Source organism: Squalius cephalus, assembly GCF_949319135.1.
Source record: "Squalius cephalus genome assembly, chromosome: 4".
NCBI lineage: Eukaryota > Metazoa > Chordata > Actinopteri > Cypriniformes > Leuciscidae > Squalius > Squalius cephalus.
The window spans coordinates 6,757,986-6,782,793 of NC_137125.1; the positions used below are offsets into that span (position 1 = coordinate 6,757,986).

Here is a 24,808-nt window from a genome sequence, read left to right on the forward strand (position 1 = left end):
TTCCTTTTGGGGTACGGTATAAAGATATTCCTTTTGTATGATCACGTATCTGATCGCATCCAACTGCACAGCATCGCACAGGCATGATAGGAATATTTATTATTATATTATATCCAAGAACAGAACACCACAATCGCTTAGATTGCCATTCTGCTCCAGCGTATCAACATCAGATCGTATCAGGCGGACTATGATGACAGCTTGCTCAGGGCGGGTCTGTGTTGAAACGCTGCTGTCAATCAACAATCGTGGGAGGGGCGTCTGACCGTGTGACGTCACAAAATCGAACGGCTTGATTTAAGACAGGGGAAAACATATAAGGAGATTAAAAAAAAACACTGGATGGATTTTTATCATTTTATGATGGTTGTGTACAGGCACTGCCAACACACATTTCAGTACAATCAACTTGTAAAAGTGCATGTACCATTATAAGGACCCCTTTAAAGTCTGCGTTAACCGGAAGTTGCAAATGACTTTTCTCCAGTGTTGTGACGTATTTCCAAGTGAAACGGAATATTGAACAGAGGGCAGGGTTTTAGTATCAGCGCTCCTCCTCTCCATCTCTCGCTCATAGCAGACTAACGGTTTGAGGGGAGTGGTTAAGCGTTTTTCAAACCAAGCCGTCAAGCCTACGTCATCAGAAAAGGAACGCCATTTCAGACCGGAAGTAACTTTTCAGACTTTGATTAAAGATTACCACGGCAAACAATTTTTTTCTGTGTATTAACTTGCACGGATTAATTGTTCACCACAAGACTAGTAATATGCGCTAACAAAGTAAATAGGGTCAATTTTGATTTCATGTCCACTTTAAGTATACAAATTGAGTATACTAACAGTACATTTGCAGGGTATTTTTATTAAGTACATAAATATGTAATGTATTCGTAGTATACTTAGCATAAAATAAATGTATTTCAGATACATTTAAGTATATTTATTTTTTATTAGGGTTATCACTGCCTGTACCGGGAAACAAAAAAATATAACAGCAAGCAACAATTATCAAGCGTAGCGTTAGTTCTGGCAGGTCACGTTAGTCAAGCTCGCATCAGCTGACCCTCAGCTGATCCACATCTACCTATAGGATATGACACCTATCACCGTATACATATATAAGCGCTTTCAGTATTATCAGCAGCTATCACGTTTCTCAGGAGCTAATTACCCTCCTCCATCCCCAGCTCCTCCTCTCGCTCAGTCAGGATTTGACATTCTGATTCCCCTTGAATCAGAATAATTATCGAATAATGTTGTACTTTAAAATCTTGAATTAAATATATTTGCAAATTTTCATGTTGGTTCTGTTCTGTTTACCCCAAGGGGGATTATTGCTGCTCTCCCTGCTCTTATCCATGCTAGGCTGCATAGATGCGCAGGGAGTTCTCGCCCAGAACGGAACCATACCGCCAATCCAAACTGTATGCTAATTGTCAATCATATTTGACGGTAGTGGTCCTGACAGAAACAGGGCCAAGAAGAACAGCTGCAATCTTATACAAGTATATTTAATAGAACAGTGTCTGATTTTTCAATTAGTTAAATTATATAAAATGGTCTTAATTAAAACCATTAATTTAAATTTCTGAAAGCAACTTGTACTCTTTTCAATAACCCTAAACTAACCCTAATACAGTCTCATGTTAGATGTCAATGTTTAATCAAAAAGCTTTTAATAATATTGGTCAGCATGGCCTGATCAGTTGATCTGGGTCCAATGGTACAAATACAATAAATGCTCAGGTAGGAATTAGAAAAAATAGTTATTTAGACATTTTAAAACTGAAACCAACTGCATTCAAGTCAGCATTTGTAAAGGTGTTTCCATCACCATACATGTTGTCAACTTCAGCATGATCAGTGTAAGATGTGCATGTAAACACTATTTCAGTATGATTGTGATTTCAAGTGTGTTTAATTTGAATACAGCAGGAGTGCAGTTTTATCACACATGTGTTGTAGTTATTTTTGTAATGGGAACTGCAGACGACGTTACAAATTACATATTGGTTTTTTAAGAGAAAGAATGAAAAACATGATCACTTAGTCTCTGCTGTCTTTCCCCTCTTTTTTTAAAGTCTCACCTGCAAACGACAGTCCAACCACTCTTCCCGATTACACAGAGGCCAGCCGCAGACTGAAGAACATATTAAAACAGGAGTGTGAGCGGATATTGGTTGGTAATTCAGAGACGGGTCATCGGGAATACCTGAACGATATTTACACTGATTTATATGTGGTGGAGAATGAGACTGGAGGAAGAGTGGACGAGCACGAGGTGATACAGATCGAATCAAATCACAACCGACTGACTGCCAAGGAGACGGCAATCAAGTGTAATGACATGTTTAAAGTCCAGTGTGACACGGGTCGTCGAAAAAGAAAAATGCTGACGACGGGGATCACAGGAATGTGTGACATGGGTCGACGAAACAGAAAAGTGCTTACAACTGGGATCGCAGGAGTGGGAAAAACTGTCTCTGTCAATAAATTCATCTTTGACTGGGCTGAAGGAACAGAAAATCAGGATATAGTCTTCATATTTCCACTTCCATTCCGTAGACTGAATTTGATTAAAGAAGATTACAGTCTCATGGGACTGCTCAACAAATACTTTTTTAGTAGTCCTGAAGAATTGCTCTCTCTTCCTGAAATTGATGGTAAAGTTATGTTCATCTTTGATGGGCTGGATGAATGTCGCTTCCCTTTGAACTTTGAAGAAGATGACACATTTATAAATGTAAATGAAAAAACAGCAGTTAGTAAGATAATTATAAACCTTATCAAGAGACACCTGTTTCCCTCTGCTCTCATCTGGATCACATCCAGACCAGCAGCAGCCAATCTGATACCCCGTGACTACATTGATCAAGTGACAGAGGTGCGAGGATTTAACGATGAGCAGAAAGAGCAATACTTCATCAAAAACAGTCCCAAGGTTGCTAGAAAACTCATCAGTCACATCAAGAAATCCAGGAGTCTGTACATCATGTGCCACATCCCCGTCTTCTGCTGGATCTCTCTTATTGTTCTTGAGCCTCTACTGACCCAAGAGAACAATGCCAAAACTCCCACAACTCTCACAGGGATGTACACAAGCTTCTTAATTTCTCAGAAGCAACAGATGGAAAAAAAATACTATGATGGCCCTAAACCTAATTCCAATGCAGAGTCTTTTGATCAGATTATTCTGAAGCTTGGGAAACTGGCCTTTCAACAGCTGGAGAAAGGAAACCTGATTTTCTACATAGAAGATCTTGAGGAATGTGGACTAGATGTCAGAAAAGGTTCAGTGTACTCTGGGTTATGCACTCGAATGTTTCAGGAAGAAAAGGTAGCAGCAAGAAACGTTTACAGCTTCGTACATCTCAGCATACAGGAATTCCTTGCTGCTCTTTATGTGTTTATGATGGGCAAAGATGAGAAAGCTGACCTATTTCTTCAATCCTGGATAGAAAAACTGATATGGAAAATGTTCCAAAAGCCACTGTTTAAGCTTCATAAGGCTGCAATCGAGAAAGCTTTACAGAGTAAGAACGGACACCTGGACCTTTTCCTTCGGTTCCTCCTGGGTCTCTCACTGGAGTCCAATCAGAGTGACTTGAAGGGACTACTGCCAGGACTGAAACTCACAACAGAGAACATGCAAAACACTGTTGACTATATCAAAAAGAAAATAGAGGAGGAGAAATCAGTAGAGAGGACCATCAATCTCTTCCACTGTTTGAGTGAACTGAAAGATGACTTTGAGGAGGAAATCCAGAAGAATCTGAGCTCAGGAAATCTTTCAGCACAGAATCTGTCCTCTGCTCAATGGTCTGGTCTGGTGTTTGTGCTCCTTATGTCAGAAGAGACTCAAGAAAAGTTTGAACTGCAGAAATACAGAAGATCTGATGAAGCAGTGATGAGACTGCTGTCAGTGATCAAAAACACCAGAAGAGCACTGTAAGAGTCTACTGTACAGTCATTTATATACACTGTTAGTCATTTTAATTGGGCTTAATCTTACACAGGTAATTTGCTGGCCAAGACTGTATCAATGAGTATGATGATATTAAATACCAAAGTACCTTCATTATCATTTGGGTCAGGCATCAGGCAAAACTCAGCAATCTGATTTTTAACCCATTTTAATATTCCTAATTGTATCATTAATTAAAGAAACTAAAAATAAACTTTTTATAGCTTTGCTTACATCACTTCAGTCAAAGGTTTTTCCAAATGATCTGTGCTCCAGATTAACCCTACCTAATAAAAATGACTATTGCATTACTGTTGTTTTGTTCTCTTCACAGGCTACATAGCTGTAATCTCACAGCTCAGTCTTGTAAGAGTTTATCATCAGCTCTACAATCCTCAAACATCTTTCTGAGAGAGCTGGACCTGAGTAACAATGACCTGCAGGATTCAGGTGTGAAGCTTCTTTCTGATGGACTGAAGAGTCCAAACTGTCAGCTGGAGATACTGAGGTTTGAGTTAAAATACTTTATTTTATAGCAATGAGTTAATTATTAAATATCCAACTGCTAAGATTTATTCTGTATGCAATTACATTGTGTTTTTCTTCTTCAGATTTCTCACATGTAATCTCACTGCTCAGAGTTGTGAGAGTTTGTCTTCAGCTCTACAATCCTCAAACATCTTTCTGAGAGAGCTGGACCTGAGTAACAATGACCTGCAGGATTCTGGAGTGAAGCTTCTTTCTGATGGACTGAAGAGTCAAAACTGTCAGCTGGAGATACTGAGGTAAATGTTTGTAAAAAAAATGATGAAATACTTTTACAATAAATGACTTTATATTCACCTTTCACCTGTTGTCTGTGTACGTCCTGTCATTTTCCTGCATCTCGTAACCTGGGCGATAGTACTGATTATTAAGCTGATTTCCCTCACCTGTTGCTAATTCCGTTTCCATTATATTCTCTGCTGTGTCTGTCCCTTGTTGTCAGGAGATCATTTTGTGTGTATTGTCTTGTGCTGCTGGTCCTTTGCTGTGTCGTTGCGTCTTACCTTTGTTTGCTGCTGTGCCCAGGACGCCTAGGCGAGGAATTATAGAGCTTGCCGTGCGCTTGCTGTCATCTATTTCGTCTTGTCTCGCTTGCCGTCCCGTTGGGTGTGCACCTGAGTTGGTCTCCACAGCCTGTGTCCACAGGTGTCTGAACAGACGGCTCTGGAGCTCTCTCACATCCTTTGTGTTCCGTGTGTGTGCTACTACACTTTGGTTTGTCTCTTCTCTTGAATTTATAATAAACAATTGCATTAACCCTCTGCTTTTGAGTCCTCTCTTCACTCAGTTCCTGACAACAAAACAACATTTGCATTTTTATTTAATTTTTTTCCATATTTATACACATGTATACAGAAGTATGATTCATGTGGACTGCATAAGTCTGAAAAAAATATCGTTGGGGGTGGACAGACAGGAGTGAACTGTATGAAGATTGAAACTGTTAAATGTATATTTTTCAAATACATCTATTTCATGCATGGTTTGCTTCCGATAGCACTGAACAGGCTAGTAGCACCATCTAGTGGCTGTGTACACATGCCAATTGATGACTGTATGAAAAAATTACACTCACCAGTTGGCTAGCAATTTTTTTTAAATCAATTCTAGCAATACATATGAGACAATGGGATGTATGACTATGAGTATGAGTTTTGAAGGTGGTGATGTAATTATGAAAATATACATTCTGACATGCTCCATGTTGCAGAGTGAAATGCAGCACAGTATTCATTCATGGCGTTTTCACTCTGGCAGTTTAGTTCGGAGAGCGGTATGGTTTGCATGATAAATTGGTAATGTGAAAGCCCGGAGACTACCTGGAGGAGGTGGTCTGAGTTCAGTTGCACTCAAACTGTGCCGCGATTTGCGTGAATGTGAAAGCAACACAGACTTGGGTGCGCACTTGTTCAGGAAGTATTCCTGTGCATTTTAGCTGATTACTTTTTGTGACTTGACTCACGAGAAGAGGAATGGAAGAGGGAGAGGGCTCTGTCTTTGCTATCTTGTGTCCAGGGTGCGTTTTATTGCTTTATTGCAGGGTGAGTTTTGTCTTAGCAGGAAAATCAGTCCTTACAATGTATTTAGTTCAATAAAACACATTTAAGGGATGATAGTGTTGATGATTTACCTTGGTATCAAAGTGTGAGTGAGTGAGCCTTCAGTGTATTTGTGCATAGGCAATCAGGGCAGCAAATTAATGGCAATCTGGTCCGTACTGGGTCAGTTTAGACAGAGCTTTCTTCTGTGAAATACTAATTTATTGTATTAGCCTAAATAATAATTTACGTGGCATCTACTCGCACAACTACCCATAGCATACCTATTTGGCACACCACCTTTTATTTAGCTGACCAACTCTCAAAATCTGTGTACCAAAGCTGCACGACACACTGGACAACACTGAGAGAATGTACAATCTACATTGTAGTGAAGCGCAGAGCAGAATCGATTCAAGGGGAGACTATGAAATAACACTTTGAATAATAAAGCCAGAGATGAAGAGTATTTGTAGATTTATAGCCATATATCACAGTCAGAAATTAAGACAAATACCTGTAATGTTTGGCAGTACTGTTATATATTTAACTGCATCACCCAAGAGGCTAAGGGTCACGATAGAGTGAAAGACAAACAGTATAATACCTAGATCTATTTCTAATCTTAATAAACATGTAGGTTATATTATTCTTAAAATAAGTCAATAAAATTTGAGTTTGACACTATATGCTGTTTCAACAAAAGGCATCTTGTGCTGCAGAGGTGGCATAAAAGCAACATCTGAAGTTGCTTTTAGATGCATTTACTCAATTTAGTTGTCATTAAATGCATGTACACAGAAATTGCATGTGCTTGACTCCTCCTTTGCGTTTCCTTGCCCTTGAGCAGACACATAAACACAAAATTATGTCAAAATACCCGTCTCGGCAAGTATTCTCTCGTTTATGACATAAGTGAACAGTTGGGAAAGAAACCGGTTGTTTTATGGTCCATGCATTCGGCAAGTGACAGCAGACACCTAATATTCCTACTGTTGTTGTCAAATCATCAAGCCTTCATTTATATAGCGTGTAGCGACAATCACTTCTGGGGAATAATTAACTCAAATGAAGGGAATATTCATGAATTTATGAATATGATTTGCTTATCGTCTACACAGATTAAATTACCCAAAGAGGGAATATTTGATCAATTGTCCGGGTAACCTTTACCAGAATTAATTTCAGTTATCTAAACAAACTGTTTGTCCCGCAAACTTTATGTAAGACTTCCTTATCAACTATCAATAAAAGTACCCTTCTTACAAACTCCAAGAAAGATTAATTTTCTGGCCATGAACATTAATTTTCCTGTGTTTATAAAAATTAAACTACTCAACGTAGTAAATAAAAGCTTCGTAGCTTAGATCGTACGTTTTCAGGGACTTTGATTTGGTGAGCAATAAAGCAGATTAAATTCAAGAAGATTATTGGGTTTAATAAAACAAACTAAGGAATACACAACTACGAATCACACAGAGTAAATATGCGTATATAGCAATACAAACAGTAAAACAATACAAGACAACGAATAACGAATGAGAGTAAGAGAGAGAGAGAGAGAGAGAGAGAGAGAGAGAGAGAGAGAGAGAGAGTGAGAGAGAGTGAGCGAGAGAAAGTTAAAGAGGAATAGGGAGAGATCATAGAATGATCACAGTATGGCAAAATCACAGACAAGGTAACCTTTGAGAGACAATAAGGAATCAAATCACCTGAAACAGGGGCAGACAATCTTAACGCATTAAAAGCTCGATAGCTGATACTTGCATATAGTCTTTTGTGTTGCTGAGGCAAGAAGGCGTGTCGGTCTTTCGGAGCTGGGCGTGTTCTCTCGTTGTGTCTAGGGTGAGCGGAGTCGCAGGGAATTTAAAGGTCCTTTGAAAGTGAAATTACTAAAGAAATAATTCAGGCTAAGTTCATTTTCCCTCGTAGGTGGAAATGAACAAAGGAGAATATGAAAAAGAAAGACAAAAGACTAAAACTGAAGCTAAAAAGAAAACCGAAGTGAAGAAAACTGAAGATGAAGAACTGAAGAGAAACTGAAGTGGGGAGGAACTGGATGCCCCTCTCTCTTAAGGAAATCCTCGTTCACGCCTCCTTTTGCGTGAAGGGCAAATCACCTTCAGAGATTTTCGAGCGGGAAGAAGTTCCTTTGTCCTGTCCGGCATGGCCCACTTGCCTGATTTACGGGGATGTCGAAATTCAGCAGTTATACACAGAAGGATGATATGTACAAACATATTATTATATACACAAACATGCATATTATTGTAACTTGTCGTCGAGATTCGACTCAGTTGGGCCTAGACGATTACAGAGACACCAAAAATGACATTTTTTGCGAGACAGTGACACAGAGGTACATGATCGTTCATGATTACAAGCCTTTAGAGTTTGATTAACACACGATAAAAATTGTAGCTACTCCAATATGACATGTAAAGACATCTAAACACAAAAAGGGATACATTTAATACATTTAAAGGTAATTTTATCCGAAAAGGTCCATGGTTGGTGTGGTGCGTGTGTATGTGTGTGTGTCCGGAAAGTCACGTAGAAAGTTACGTTATCTCTCAGGCTGAGGGAGAGAGAGGGGTGAATTGGAATTCTTTTGAAGCTTGCAAAGCCAGGTAAAGGGATGTTAGTTTTAAGTCCTGGAGTGTCTCAAGGACTCCCTAAAGGTGTCACAAGTGCAGACCTAGCGGCACCAAGGCTGTGAGTTACAATGGATGTCTCACCGGTCTAAAAGCTGAGAGACCTGAGAGAAAGCACATGTTATCAAGATCTAGTCCAGAATGAAAGAGTGTGTCCAGAAACACAGAGTTAGAATTTGTTAATTCATAACAAATGAAAGAATGATTCATAGCCCAGATGCTACAAGCGCTTTTAACAATATGAATTGTTTCAAAGCAGCTTTACAGTGATAATAAGAAATTAAAGTAACAGAGATTGTTTTGGCTTTATAGCAGCTCTAGAATAAAGTTATTGCCCAGCTAAATTTAGTTTTGATTGATTCACTTCCGTCGCAATGAACATTTTCATTTTCATTACACGACACCGTTCCAACAGAAAACCCTTAAGTTCTCTCTGCGCAAACTTTAAAAACGCGAACCTGTGAGAACGCTGATGGCGTGCACATGCGTATTACGAGTTTAGTCAATAGGTATGCATGTTTGAATATATATGTGCGCAGGCGTGTAGTCCTTCTTTACAAACCAACCCCCAACAAACTACTTGCCTGGCCTTAAAATGTATAATACAGAATTTGTATCGCTTCCGCATAGCCACGCGAACCAGAATCCTCCCGACAACATTTTATCTGAGGTACAGAGGTGAAGGGAGGGGAGGGAGGCCTTCACAGGGGAGAGACTAGTTGACACTTAAGGACTGCGTTGTCGTCGCGTCCAGGCGCAGGTCCTTCATCAGATCTGGATACGGCCTGGATCCGGCGGACTGCGGTAAACACCATTCTTCTTATGATGTAACAAGTACATCAGGATTTATGGGAAGTGTTCCCGGTTCCGGCTGACCTAATTTATGCAGCCTAACATTGAATTACAGAAGTATATAATGTGTTATGTGTATGCCAGGTCAAAGAGATGTGTTTTTAGTCTAGATTTGAACTGACAGAGTGTGTCTGCTTCCCGGACAATGGTAGGAAGTAGAGTTGAGCCGGATACTCGGCTGAAACGAGTATCCGGTACGGATAAAGCACTTTTGTCGAGTACGAGTATTATACGAGTAATACGAGTCAATATCTGTGCTCGGATTTAAAAAAAGAAAAGAAAGTTATGTTGAGATTAGGGCTGGGCGATATATCGATATAAAGAATATATATATATATATATATATATATATATATATAAGATATATATTTTTTAAATGCAATATGGAATTAGACCATATCGCATCGATATAGTACAAATTTGCGCTGTGATCCAAGCCAGCTGACCCGGAGCTCTCTGTCTGCACGCCCCCGCCCCTCCTTTTCCACTTTGCGTGCGTGTTTAGAGCATGTTATGTTATATCATGAAATAAAGTCTTTCACCTCAGAAAAACGGACTTTCTTGTCCTGTCAGCCGTTATACTGTAGTCGTAGCGCACACTCAATTGCACGCGCAAATGCGGCGGCGCGCGCTGTAATAAAGTGCAAAAGAAACGAGCATGCAACGCCGTTACGTTGTAAATTACACGAAATAAAAGTAATGCAGGTATGATTTTCATTCTATTCACCAGGAGCAGTTTTCATGTTTCATTAACAGTCCTTGTTAGTATTGTGTATTCACCTTGGTAACTGTCGTTTCCATATTAACCCCAAAATGCCACTATTTTTCTTTGTGTTATTTTTTTATATTTTTAAATGACTGTGGTGGCTCATACCAACATTGTATTAACAAAAACTAGTTTGGGACTGCTATTTAATACCTCTAGCACAGGCCTAATGTTTATCAGTACTAGTCTTTACTATTAGTCATATTCTTACAATTTATGTTAAGTAAAGGGGGACAGTACTTGTGTGTGTGTTAACAAATTTTTTTTTTTTTTTTAAATATCGGGATATCGTATATCGAAATTCAGCCTAAATATATCGGGATATGACTTTTGGTCCATATCACCCAGCCCTAGTTGAGATGAAAACTCTTGTTCATTACATTTTACTTCATAATTGCAACCGCATGTGTTGTATTCATTGTTGCAAAACTTGCTCTGTAGTTCGTTTGTTATCGTGATCAAAACCATTGATCTGAAGCTCAATGCTGATGCTGTCATGTAAATAGTTTTCTAATCAGCAATAAATATAACAATTTCTGATCAACCCATATCAATTGCATGCTTAAAATAACATACCGGTTAAAGCCCCACCCATTTCAAGTCAACCCGACCCACTTCCGGGTTAAATCCCGCCCACTTCCGGGTTAGGCCCCGCCCATTCCGAGTACAGATACAGATACAGATAATTCATATGGTTAACAGATACAGATACAGATACAGATAATGCTGTACTCGCTCATCCCTAGTAGGAAGACTGTTCCAAAGTTTTGGTGCTAAATACGAAAAGGATCTACCGCCAGCAGTCGATTTTGATATTCTAGGTATAATCAACTGGCCGGAATTTTGGGATCGCAATAGACGTGAAGGGCTATAATGCGTTAAGAGCTCGCTCAAGTACTGGGGAGTTAAACCAATGTATACGATGTTTAACCCTCTGGGGTCTAAGGTGTTTTTGGGGTCCTTGAGATATTTTGACATGCCCTGACATTTGTGCTTTTTTCAGTTGCTTATAAACATATTAATGGCAAAGGTGTCATTACACTCCATTTAGCACAAACAGGGCTACCATAATATGTAAGCAACATGTATGTACATGTTTGTATTTTTGAGAGAATAATGTTTATGCATGGTTATTGAAAAAACTAAAAATGAAAGTTACTGAAATAAGGCCACAAAAAAACATACTAAATATGTGTCCACAAGACTTTTGACTAATGGATGTTGTCGCCTAGAGTGGGGTGGGGGTCTGAATGATAATGAATAATGCTGTGGTTTACACCTGAGAAGACAATGACCCGCATAATGAGCTGCAAAATGAGCCTTTCATTCAGGTGTGTCACTGATAGGGTACCACAAGAAAAAAATGTGAGGAAACAACAGCGCGCATCTATGCCGTTCATTCAGACACGTATCATATTTAAACAGTCTTTTTGTGGTTTACAGACACTATTGCATATCGCGATTAGAACAAAGCACTTAAGAATACAGAACTTACTATTCACAATCCTCAGCTGGATCCATTGCTCCTCAAAGTGAAACTAAACCAGCACTTCGGAGATAAATTTCCCAGAATTATTATTACAATAATATCATTCCTCACAGCATTGCAAGATGACGTAAAGTAGATGAGTCTGATTAAACTTGATGTGTTTTATCGAGCTGATGTGGGCGTTGACATGTTTGCATGGATTGCCTCAGATCATTTGCGTTTGAACAGCGTGCGCTCGCCGAGGTCATGTTCACATTAGCGGATAATGAGATGAAATGAGAACGACTGACATCTCTCTCTTTTCATACAGATTACATAAACTGAGAATATTTGTTTTTTATATAAATTACTTCATTTAAAAGAAGATAATTCAAGCTTTATGCCTGTGTGTCTGTATGCCTGTGTGACTGAGTATTCGCTGAGTTATAGTTCATTTTCGGACGCATTTCAGAATGGACTACACTGACAGAGAGAAGGCAGAACTCGCATCATGTTTATTTTTCTTTATTTGGCAAAAAGCACAGCACTTTGTTTTTATTGTGAGTATACACAAACAAATAGACACTTAACAGGATCGAATGATGCATAACACTTACAACAGAGTCTTATTTTGAGTCTCTTTTGCACTGATAAGAAAAAAAGCGAGTTGGTATCGCCGGCACGACCGCCGACCCCAGTGGCTTAATAAAACAAGTAAATGTTTAGTTTGATGGTTTTACAAACCAATTATTATGTTTCCAAACTTTAAAATAATATATTGGTTCATTTTGAGTCAGAGTGACCGTCAGCAATATCCGAAAGTGAGTAACTTTAGTACATTGTCGTAGTGTTGGGTACGAGTCAAGTCCAAGTCCTTACCAATCAAGTCCGAGTCCAAGTCCGAGTCCAAATGGGCCCGAGTCGGACTTGAGTCCAAGTCCTTAATATCCGAGTCCGAGTCGAGTCCGGCCGAGTCCACAAAGATTTCAATGATGTAAAATGGACCTTTCACAAAGACCCGGCCCTCTTAGTTACTGTTGCTACGTCTGACAAGCGATTCTGCTCTCACTCCACATGTTCTCACACAGTGAAAAATGTATTGCGGAGCAAATAGGATACTGACAATGCGCCAACATACAAGACAGAGCAGGTTCCTTTTGGTATAAAATAAAGTCTCAGCTTTAAAATTGAGTAATTTTTGTGCAATTCAAACAATAAATACCATTTTGTGGCGCTTTACTGTATAGTGCCTTAGTTCAAGCAGCATGTGAACTGATCATCTATTTTAGTTATAGCATGATTTAAACATGAATGAACATTAGAAATGCAAAAAGATGTCAATACACACCTTTTGGTTTTGGTTTGGTTGGTTTGTCAGACAAAAATGGTGGATATCTGCATTATGATTGGTCACATTATTCAGAATCTGCAAGGTAATGCTCAAGAATGCAACAATATTGTAATATCGTATTTAATATCGTATTTAGCCTCTGAAGGGCAGTATTAAATTAATTTATGAATTTTTAAAAAAAATAAGAACAATTTACACCAATTTACATGCCCTGGCGCTGAATGGATGTTTCCTTCTTGAGCATCACTGAATGTTTGCAGTGTTTGTAATACTGGTAGTTGTGTATGAATCCCAATGTGAAAAGATGGATCCCAAAATCATACAATCACTGCTAGTGAAGAGTCAAATATGCAGAAGATGCTGGAAAAGCAAAGAATGTGCAGGAGCTGGAGGATTTTTCTGAAGACCATTGGGCAGTTTAACCCTCTGGGGTCTGAGCTGTTTTCTGGGCCCTGGAGGTGTTCTGACATGCTCTGACATTTGTGCTTATTTCTGTTACTTGTGACATTTTCTTGGCTAAAGTCTAATTACACTGTATTCAGCACAAACTCTGCTACAATAATATATCAGCAGCATGTATGTAAAAGTTTGTAGTTTTGAGATAATGACATTTATGTGTGGTTTGTGAAAATACAAAAAAAAATTCTCACTGAAATAAGGCCATGAAACCCATACTGATTATTTCTTTATAAGACTTTTGAAAATTGTATGACGTAGCCTAGAATATTTGCTCTAAAACTATGTGAAAATCACCCTGACTGCTCATTCAGAGAAGACAATATATTGATTTGAAATTTTTACGACGTGTTTTGTGTGAGAAAGCTTTATGCGGAGGTCATTAATATGTATGGCTTTTCACACCTGAGAAAGACAAAGACCCTCCCCTAACGGCCCTATTAGGAGCTATCAGGCCCTGTCATTCTGAGCAACCTTTCACAAAGAATGAGGAGATTTAAAAAAGAATGGCTTTTAGATTGTTTGGATTTATTTACAACACAACATAATCCAAAGATACACAACAAATGACAAAAAAACACTTATTGAAAACAATGATCCAAAGACAGAGACCTTTCTGCCATTCCTAAAAACATTGTACATACCTTTCATTTCCAAGGTGTTTGATTTTCACTTTACCATGTTCATGTACAGAGACTCGTGTGAATGTTGAAGTCAGCAGGACTCAGTGGCATCTGGGCCCTGAAAAAAAAAAAAAAAGTGAACATACTGATATCAACAGAAAGGCCTGCACGATTTTTGGGAATACATTTTTCTGATTTTTCTGGTTAAAATTGCTTTTTAAAATTCACAGAATACACACACACACACACACACACACACACAAATATAATGAACACCAAGTTTGTTGTGCCTTGTAGGCATAGGCTATGCGCAGTGCTGCATAAAATAATAACAATAACCTATAGCAGCCTATAAATCTTCCAAAAGATTTCAGTAACAACTAAGCTAGAGAAAAATATATTGATTATCATATTACGTCAAATGTTTCCATTCGTTTTGATGATATGAAATTAGATAATAGTAAAAACATAAAGCCGTTTGCAAACGCGATCGCGATCCAAAATATGATACATTCAAACGTGATCGCGCTCAAACTAAAACATTATGGTTGCCATATAGCCTACATATCTACGTTTGAGCAGATATCCACAAACACAGTAACAGTAAACACGGGTCTAAATATTATAATATTCACCATATATCTAGCAACAGTTCAACTGCAATGTGAAATTTATGCAACAATAACAAACTAATATGTAAGAATTTCTTACCTTACATCTTTCTTGTCTTCAAATCGCGTTCTTCTTCTGATGTAAATCCAATGTAAGCTCACGGCGCGTCTTTCAAACTCGACGAAAAGCAGAGACTTGTGAAGTGTTTTGGTGTTTTGTTTTTGAGGTAATAAGCGCGTTCGCGTTCCATGTTGAAATTTGCATGTGAATCTCTTTTGCGCGAGTGGGCGTGGTCAAATTAAAAATAATTAGGAAGCGTTTGAGAAGCTGGACATCTTGTTGGTTTTATACAAATTACTTAAACAGAGAATATTTGTTTTCAGTTTGAATCCGATCATTTAAAAGTGCACACTTAAATGTTTATAAAGGTATATGGCTCATAAATGTGTGACAAGTATTCGCTGAGTTTTGTTTCAGTTTATAGACGTGCTCAAGAAAAAAAAAGTTCACTGCGACGGAGAGGCAGAACGCACACCCTGTTTATTTTCTTTATTTTACAAAAGCACAATGTTTTGATTTGATTGTAAGTGGACACATACAAAAGTAGAAATATCACAGATTCTTTTTTTATATTTATTTTTTCTGTATGACCATAAATGACGGAGAAATTTAAGTTTATAGTGCTACAATGTGAAGAAAATCCAGCAAAACGCGCGGGCGCATAAAAAGAAAAACGTTTTTATGATCCTTATTATTAAAAAATAAATAAAATACAAATTTTGGAGGTTCTGCAAGGTGTATGTAAACTTATGACTAAAGTATAAATGTAACAAAAATGATAACATTATTAGACCCCAAAATGTTGCAATGGTTACCACGTTCTCATGTTGCTATGGTTACTATGTCAAATCCTCGCAATTTCATGACTCACAGGACTATAATTTAGCGGGTTCACTCCCACATTTAAATGCAGTTATCACTCCTTAAACTTTACAGTGTGAATGTAATCACTTGTCCTCTATAAGCATGAAGACAAAACTATTATTTAGATCATCAATAGCGCTCCCTTTAAGCCATCACTCTTACCGCGTTCTGCACTCTCACAGAAACTCTCGTCATAAACACTGAAGTTGTCCGCACTGCAGTGAATCTCTTATTTACATCGCGTCTAGACTTTGTTGTTTATGAGGAGATTTGCGAAAGGATAAAGCTTGCGCTGATTCTGAACATTTTGAGCGAATTCTCCGCATGGTGACTCTAAAACGCCTCTGATTTGCCACTGCGTTCATGCGCGTAATATACATGTCTATGATTGGCTACAATGCTCAACGCTGAAACAACACAATGTAAGTAACGTTAGCTTCGTTTTGTTTTTGAATAATAAAATATTGTGTCCTCCAGTGCCCGGAATCGACTGTACTCGGCAAATTTTCCGAGTCTAAAATGTCTGAGTCCGTGTCAAGTCCGAGTACAAATTCACCCGAGTGCGTGACAAGTCCGAGTTCATTCAAAATTGGACTCGAGTCCGAGTTCGAGTACCCCAACTCTACATTGTCGAGACGCAAACTGTTTAGAATGATTCAGTCCGATTTGGTGAAGTGGCTCAACCAGTTTCCTAAAAAGAAAAGCTTCAAAAGAACGATACGTTCATGAACCGGACATCACTACTCACTACTAGTGTTTTACTGTCATTAGCTCCCCGCAGTTTTCTGCTAAAATAATTTTTTTTTACATTTACAAATAAATTATACTTAATGAATGGTTGAAATAGGTATAAATGTTCAAGTCATGTGGACTATTGTTGTGTGTGTCTGTAGGTTGTCTGGCTGTATGGTGACAGAGGAAGGCTGTGGTTATGTGTCTTCAGCTCTGAGTTCAAACCCCTCACACCTGAGAGAGCTGGATCTGAGCTACAATCACCCAGGAGATTCAGAAGTCAAGCTGCTCTCTGGAAAACTGGAGGATCCAAACTACAGACTGGATAAACTCAAGTATGTGAAGCAGGAAGAGTTTTGATTAAATCCCCCCAAAAACAGCATTACCATCTTCACTTATTACAAACTAGTTTGACTTTATTTCTTTCATATATTTACAAAAGTTATAATTGATCATTAATAGAGGTTTAGCTGTAGTTATACAATTGAATGCTTCATTTTGATTGGTTGATGAACTTTCTAAGGTGTGTAATTATTTTCCAGTAAACCCACAGCTAAAGTAGTTCCAGTCATGTCTTAATCACATCACAGTTCCATATCACTTCGTCAAATGATTTCAGTTATTTCAGGCTTCACCTTACAACAGCAAAACAAAACAAAAACAACAAAGACACTGACCAGCCAAATAAATATAGAAAAAGATAAAAATGACAAACTATTAGACAAAATTACATTTTATCATCTATGGTAAGTACGCTCTTTTCACAAAGGATCTGATCAGCTTCACACAAAGGAGGCTTATTTGTTCTTAACCTAATGGTAACTTTCATCTTGGTTAGGGTCAGCAACCTAAGGCAGGGTTAATCGCTGGCACGCAAGCAAATGCAAGAAAAGTTTAGGTATTTCATTCAGATAAAGTACCTCCCACCTGCATACAGATCTACATTTTGATTGAATAATTCCTTGTAATTACAGCTTGTTGTTTTATTAAATAAATACTTTTAACGTGTGAGAATTAAACTGCACAAGTCAATGAAAGCGTGCAGCTCTAAGAAACCATTAGCACGACCACTGCGCATCTGCGCACACAAGTTACTGACTTACAAATATTTACAGCGGAACAAGCTTTAAGCTGTAATACAGTTCGTTGTTATTTGATAAAGGAGGCCATAACCGGCAAACATTTAAAGACTTTAATAACAAAATAAAACAAATACAAAAAGACGGCAGCCCCCTTTACAGACGACTTCCCCCACACATAATAAAAAAAACATAAAATAAAACAGTCCAGGCCTGGTCCTCTCTCATCCTTCACAATCATCGCTCTTTCTTTAACCCTCTGGGGTCTGAGGTATTTTCTGGGCCCTGGAGGTGTTCTGACATGCTCTGACATTTCTGGTTATTTCTGTTACTTGTGACATTTTCATGGCTAAAGTCTAATTACACTGTATTCAGCACAAACTCTGCTACAATAATATATCAGCAGCATGTATGTAAAAGTTTGTAGTTTTGAGATAATGACATTTATGCGTGGTTTGTGAAAATACAAAAAAAAATTCTCACTGAAATAAGGCCATGAAACCCATACTGATTATTTCTTCTCAAGACTTTTGAAAATTGTATCACGTAGCCTAGAATATTTGCTCTAAAACTATGTGAAAATCACCCCGACTGCTCATTCAGATAAGACAATATATTGATTTAAAAATTTTACGACGTGTTTTGTGTGAAAAAGGTCATTAATATGTAAGCTTTTCACACCTGAGAAAGACAAAGACACTCCCCTAACGGCCCTATTAGGAGCTATCAGGCCCTATCATTCTGAGCAACCTTGCACAATACTGTAAATGAGGAGATTTAACCCTCTGGGGACCAAGGTGTTTTTGGGGCCCTTGAGATGTTCTGACATGCCTTGACATTTGTGCTTTTTTCAGTTATTTATAAACATGTTAATGGCAAAGGTGTAAATTCACTCTATATAGCACAAACAGGGCTACCACATTGGAACATCTAACATCTTAGTCTATGACTTTATTTTTGACAAAAATAGTATTTTATATATATGAGCAGATATTGCTAAACAAAAGCTTATTTGATGTGGCAGTATATTCTACAGTAAAAACTGTTCCCAAATCTAGTCAACAAAATGTTGTCTTTCATACTTTGCCTGACTGTAACTTTGTTTTTATGAAATATTAGGGCATATAAATGTTAATTTGCAGTTTAATACGTTGCTTATACAAATACATTTTATTTTAACATATTTCAGTCGATTTTTACTCATCTCAGTAGGCTATAGCAAAGCACTTTATTCTTTCACACACAGACGCGCAATTCATATTTAGGCTAAACAGTCTTTACAAATATGTACCCTTCATTCATCTTCATTCGCGATTCATCTTTTTGTGGTTTACATAGGCCTACACTAACGTTATTCCATAACGTTATTCCACATTAACACTTGAGAAAAGATAACAGCCTACCTCACTCCTCAGTGGGATCTATTGCTCCTCATATCAGCACTGTTCTGAGGAAACTTTTCTCCATAAGGTAGGCTATATTATGCCTCACTCGCGGCGCTTTGTTTACAGCTGATGTGGGCATTTCACAGGTCTGAAATGGTTCTCAGAATTTGCGTTTGAATAGCACGCGCTCTCCAGGGAGTGGTCACATTACTTTTGAATGAGCTCGTAATGAGCTCGACTGGAATTGTTCTCTTTTAATACAGATTTCACAAGCTGAGAATATTTGTTTTTTATATAAATTACTTCATTTAAAAGATGCGATCTCAAGCTTTATGCCCATGGGTTTGTTTGCCTGTTTGACTGAATTTTCGCGGAGTTATAGATCATTTTTGAACGCGTTTCAAATTGGACTTCACTGACAGAGAGAGTGCAGAAATCGCATCACGTTAATTTTTCTTTATTTGGCAAAAAGCAAAACACTTTATTTTTATTGTGAGTATACAGAAAAAAAATAGAAACTGAACAGGATCGATTGATGTATTACACGAAAATGAAAGATCAAAATTAACAGAGCATTTAGTGTTTATTTTACATTGCTAAAAAAAAAAACGAGCAAAACGCGCGGGCGCGTTTTTGGTCCCCAGAGGGTTAAAAAAGAATGGCTATTAAATTGTTTGGATTTATTTACAACACAACATAGTCCAAAGATACACAACAAATGCCAAAAAAGCACTTATACCTTTGTGCCATTCCTAAAAACATTGTACATACCTTTCATTTCCAAGGTGTTCCATGTGGAAATTTGCATGTGAATCTCTTTTGCGCGAGTGGGCGTGGTAAATTAAAAAATAATTAGAAAGCGTTTGAGAAGCTGGACATCTTGTTGGTTTTATACAAATTACTTAAACAGAGAATATTTGTTTTCAGTTTGAATCCGATCATTTAAAAGTACACACTTAAATGTTTATAAAGGTATATGGCTCATAAATGTGTGACAAGTATTCGCTGAGTTTTGTTTCAGTTTATAGACGTGCTCAAGAAAAAAAAGTTCACCGCGACGGAGAGGCAGAACGCACACCCTGTTTATTTTCTTTGTTTTACAAAAGCACAATGTTTTGATTTGATTGTAAGTGGACACATACAAAAGTAGAAATATCACAGATTCTTTTTTTATATTTCTTTTTTCTGTATGACCATAAATGACGGAGTAATTTAAGTTTATAGTTCTACAATGAGGAGAAAATCCAGCAAAACGCGCCCGCGCGTTTGCCGACCTCAGAGGGTTAAAGCCAAAAAAATCTGCCTCTTGCAAGCTCCAGAGTCCTTTCATACCCCATGTGCCCCATTTCGTCATGAACTCCTTCAAGAGCTCTGTCTCTGAAACTCAGGGGAACCACCATCTGCCTATATTTTTGCCCATACTGATCAGATACCATACAATACAGTACGCCTTCTACTAAGCTTAGTCTGGGCCTTTCCCTCAGCATTAAACTCACTTCTTTAGATTCTTTGAGCCTATCTGAATGAGTTAAAGTTTCCCCAGACACCACAAGGTCAATTACCCTTCTGATGGCTATATCCTCTCTCTGTAACTTGTACCAATCTGTGGGAGTCATACTGGGTAAAGTAGTTTGTCCAGACCAGTGCCGAGGTTCTATAAAATCATCAGGAACCACATCATCATTGCAAAGAAGCATCTCGACAGCGGGATTTAGGATGACTCTGCCTTCCAGCAGGTCTCCCTCCTCACTTTGCTGTACGACAGACACCATTCTATCAAAAGAAAACAATGACTTTAGTTCAGTGATCGACATGCCCCTTTTCAGTCAACCAGCAGATCTATGTTCGCAAACAAGATGCCTGATTACAACAAGACTAGTTTAGTACTCATTCAGTGAGTTTACGCAGTACTCATTCAGTGAGTCAAACCAATGCTACACAGAATCGGTTACAAATTAAAAAGTGCATATGCATTTACATAGGAAAACTGTAAACAACTGTAATGTTGATCATTGCCTTATATACACAAAATGCACAATTCAGATCTTATTTCCCTGTATTTAGGAATACTATCTGTAATAAATAACGATATTTGTTTAGATGCAGGTGCGCAGTAACACTTTCTCCTGGTCTCAGAAGACTTTTATCTTGACAGAACTCAGCACATTTAACCAGAGTGTTTCACAGGTTGAATGACTTGCCTTTCTTGTTCAGTTTTAAGTTTTTTTATTCGCATGACCAGTATTTTTACATTCGTATTGCCAAAGCATTTGCAGTATTGCAAAGGCGATCAGTAGCAGTAATTTGGTAATGTGAATGAAATGAGAGGGGAACGAGATGCTGCGTCCCCTTGCCATACTTCCCGCATGCCTGGGAACGGCAGCTTGCTTCAGTCTATCAAAAGCAGAGGCTGTTGTTTTGCTGGCTTCCCTTTACAGCTGCTGCCTCAAGCCAGAACACGTCATGGGGTGACCTGCTAAGACCTAAGACCTGCTGTAATAGGGCTTCAAAAGATTTATATGACAGAGCTGGGTGGAACGCCTATCATTTGGTGTAGAAATTAAATAGTTCAGGTCTGACACCTGCCAAACAACCCTGTAGGGACCTGTGTATTTTGCAAGGAAAGGGGAATTGGCTATCAGCAATAATGCCAGAACTTAATCACCAGGACTGAACACCCTTGGCTCAGCCCGACGGTCATACCAACTCTTAATTTTCTGTTGAGCTTTAGTCAGGTTGTCAGTCGCCATCTCACAGGCTAGAAACAACCTATGACGAGAACCATTAACATAGTCCAACAAGTTAACAGGAGACTCGAACACTTCAGCTCCCCCTGCAAAACTGCTAGAGGCCCACAAACTCTATGGCCAAAGACCTAATCATTAGGTGAGAATCCCGTGCTCTCCTGAGTTACCTCTCGTGCCGCCAACATTAGCCATGGGAGCCCTTCGTCCCAGTCTCGGTTAATTTCAATACAATAACCCCTGAGAAGTGACTTCAATGTCTGATTAAAACACTCCAGTGCATCTTGGCTCTGGGCGTGATAAGCGCTACTACGCTGATGTTTCAAGCACCTCTCTGAACATGCGTGATGTAAAGTTAGAGCCTCTATCACTCTGTATAGTGTGAGGGATACCAAAGATGGAAATAAACTGGGAAAGGACTTTCACCACCGATCTAGTAGAAATTGTAAGCAAAGCATAGGCAGCAGGGTATCGGGCAGACTGACACATCACCGTCAGCATGTAAAAACACCCTGACTTAGATGGAGGCAATGGTCCCACACAATTGATTAACAAATGTTCAAATGGTTTCACTATAGCTGGAATAGGGTAAAGTGGAGCTGGCTTTAACACCTGATTAGGCTTCCCTGTTAACTGGCATACAAGACACGTCGTAATGTAGCATGCTACATCCTTCTTTAGGCAAAGCCAATAGAAGTACTTCATAAGTCTGTAGAACCAATTCTCTAAACTTAAATGGCACTACCACTTGAAACACTGGGTCCTCGACCCCTTCGTCAGTCAGTGGCGGATTTAGCAAATCGGGGGCCCAAGGCGAAGGTAGGCTATGGGCCTCTCCCCATCCAATCTTTAAAAGAGAACGAAAAAAATATGTACCGACTGAATGGTGGATAGGCAGGTAAAGCTAATCTACGAGGAAGTAAAGATTAGAGAGGAGAAAAAACGTCCCCTTAAACCCTGCATACACTTCTTTACCCCCAAACAGAAACATGTTACAATGTTTACATGGTACAATTTCTGGTAAGCTATGTTTTTTTTTTTTTTGCTTGACAAATTTCACCATTTCGATTCAATTCTTGTGATTTGATTCAATATTGACTCATTTGGATAAATATTAGGTAACGTTTCACAAGATAGGCGTTACTTTTTCTCAAGAAAAAAAGCCCTATCAGCTGGTATAATTTAAGGTTAAAATAAGTAATATAGTACACATATTTAGCCAAATACTCTCTATAGCTCTTTTTTTTCTAGCCAATTAAATGGCTTTCCTGAGGTAAATGTTATGTGACGATTGTTCTCCAGCTGTTTTACCTCTTTCCGCGGTTGAAAAACACTTATTGATCAATATTATGTTAACAATGTTGAAAGATACAGTATAACTTATCGAAATGTATATTCCATACATTTCGATAAGTTATACTGTATCTTTCAACATTGTTAATTCGTGTTTATTTACTATTAGCTAGAGATGATCAGTTCACATGCCGCTATAGGAATCTGTCACGTCACATTAAAACGGCAAAACGGTATTTATTGTTTGAATTTCGTAATAGAATTGACAGAATCTGAGAGCTGAGATTTTTTTAAATATCATGATTCATAAGTAAACTGCACAGTTTTGTCTCTCGATCTCCGTGTCCTCTTTGCTTCACGATTTTTCTGTGCGTTGGACGTTGTTGTTCCTGATCTGTAGCCTATCCCCAACAGTAGCCGTAAAAAAGTTTGTCATCTTTGGCAGCGTTCCCAAATACTTATCAGCGTCTTCTCACTTTTTTCTTTTATTTGAGTCGCTTGGGTAACTTCGAAACTTTAAATTTTCGCGTTTAGACTCGTCTTGCTCTGTTTGTGTATTTCCCAGTCCTCCTGTTACTGCGCGTTGTTTATCTTTCGCGCCGCGCACCTTTACGGACTTTTTGCTTTCCTCCCGCTTCCTCCTTTTTTCAGCACCGTTGGGTAGCTAGCTTCGCTTCATTTTTACTCTGTCTACTACTCTGTACACTCTGTCTGTCAATCACCTCTTTTTCTCCGTCAGTTTTTTGGCACAGCCTTGTCACTTTCGCAGATGCGCAGTAAGTGAGATAATGGAATAGTCCAATGTAGTGAGGCGGGGGGCCCCCTCATGTCTGCGACAGTAATGATTTGATGCCATTTTTCACAAATGGAGTTTTAGAAATATATAATAAAAAAAAAATAAAAAAAAATAAAAAAAAACTTAAGCATAAGGTAATAGGACATTTTGGGGGCCCCTGGTTAGCTCGGGGCCCAAGGCAATTGCCGACCTTTGCCTAATGGTAAAGTCCGCCCCTGTCGTCAGTGTGGAAGACCACTTCCGGATCAACAACCCTTCCTGAACAAAATAACCCCTTGCTGCACTGTGCAACTCCTCAGGTGGCAAAACCCCAATGAACAGATCTTTTAATGTCGCATCTTCCTTTCGAGCTGCAGCAAAATCACTATGGGAGAGAGAAGGAGGTAGATTAGGTAAAACAACAGACTTTAACTCCCTAGTCTGAGAAACATCATCATCATTAGAGGCACGGCTCATAGCCCGTCAGACAGATTCTGACGACTAACATCACTATCAGCTGGAATAGAGGGAGAATTCTTAACAACTACAGGGGGCGTAGTTGTATATCACGCCAGACACGCTCTCCGGCCAGGTGATTGCCCACGAGGAGATGGAAGCATTCTACAGGCAAAGAAGGGCGGACTGCTATGGTTACTTCCCCCTGTACCAAATCAGACTGCAGATTAATCCTGTGCAATGGAACAGAGACAACCTGTAACCCAATCCCTTGGACTAAGACATTGTTCCCAATGCTTGAGTCAGTAGAAAAAGGCAGACTCTAAGATAAAGGACTCAGATGCCCCTGTGTCCCTAAGTATTTTTTATGGCACCTGGACGGAACTACCCACCAGTGAAACTAAGCCATCTGTAACAAAATGAAAGTAGCCATTTCCACCCGCTTCAACTGAATCAGCCCTACCGTTGCTCTCACTAGACCCAGCAGAGCTCAGGTCTGATAGCTGAGATGAAGTCACAACCACTACAGAACTACTACAGGCCACCAAAACTTTAGAAGGTACACCTGACTAGATACAGCAAGTGTATTA

At 38.8% G+C, this 24,808-nt stretch overlaps 1 protein-coding gene across 1 annotated transcript in view; it reads left to right on the forward strand.

Moving 5' to 3' along the window:
• LOC307157231 (protein NLRC3-like) overlaps positions 1-24,808 on the forward strand; it is a 46,293-nt gene that overhangs the window by 9,323 nt on the left and 12,162 nt on the right. The window contains exons 3-6 of the mRNA XM_079869078.1: positions 2,082-3,948; positions 4,299-4,472; positions 4,576-4,749; positions 16,648-16,821. Of these exons, the coding sequence (XP_079725204.1) occupies positions 2,082-3,948; positions 4,299-4,472; positions 4,576-4,749; positions 16,648-16,821 (2,389 nt within the window). The remainder of the gene's footprint in view (positions 1-2,081; positions 3,949-4,298; positions 4,473-4,575; positions 4,750-16,647; positions 16,822-24,808) is intronic.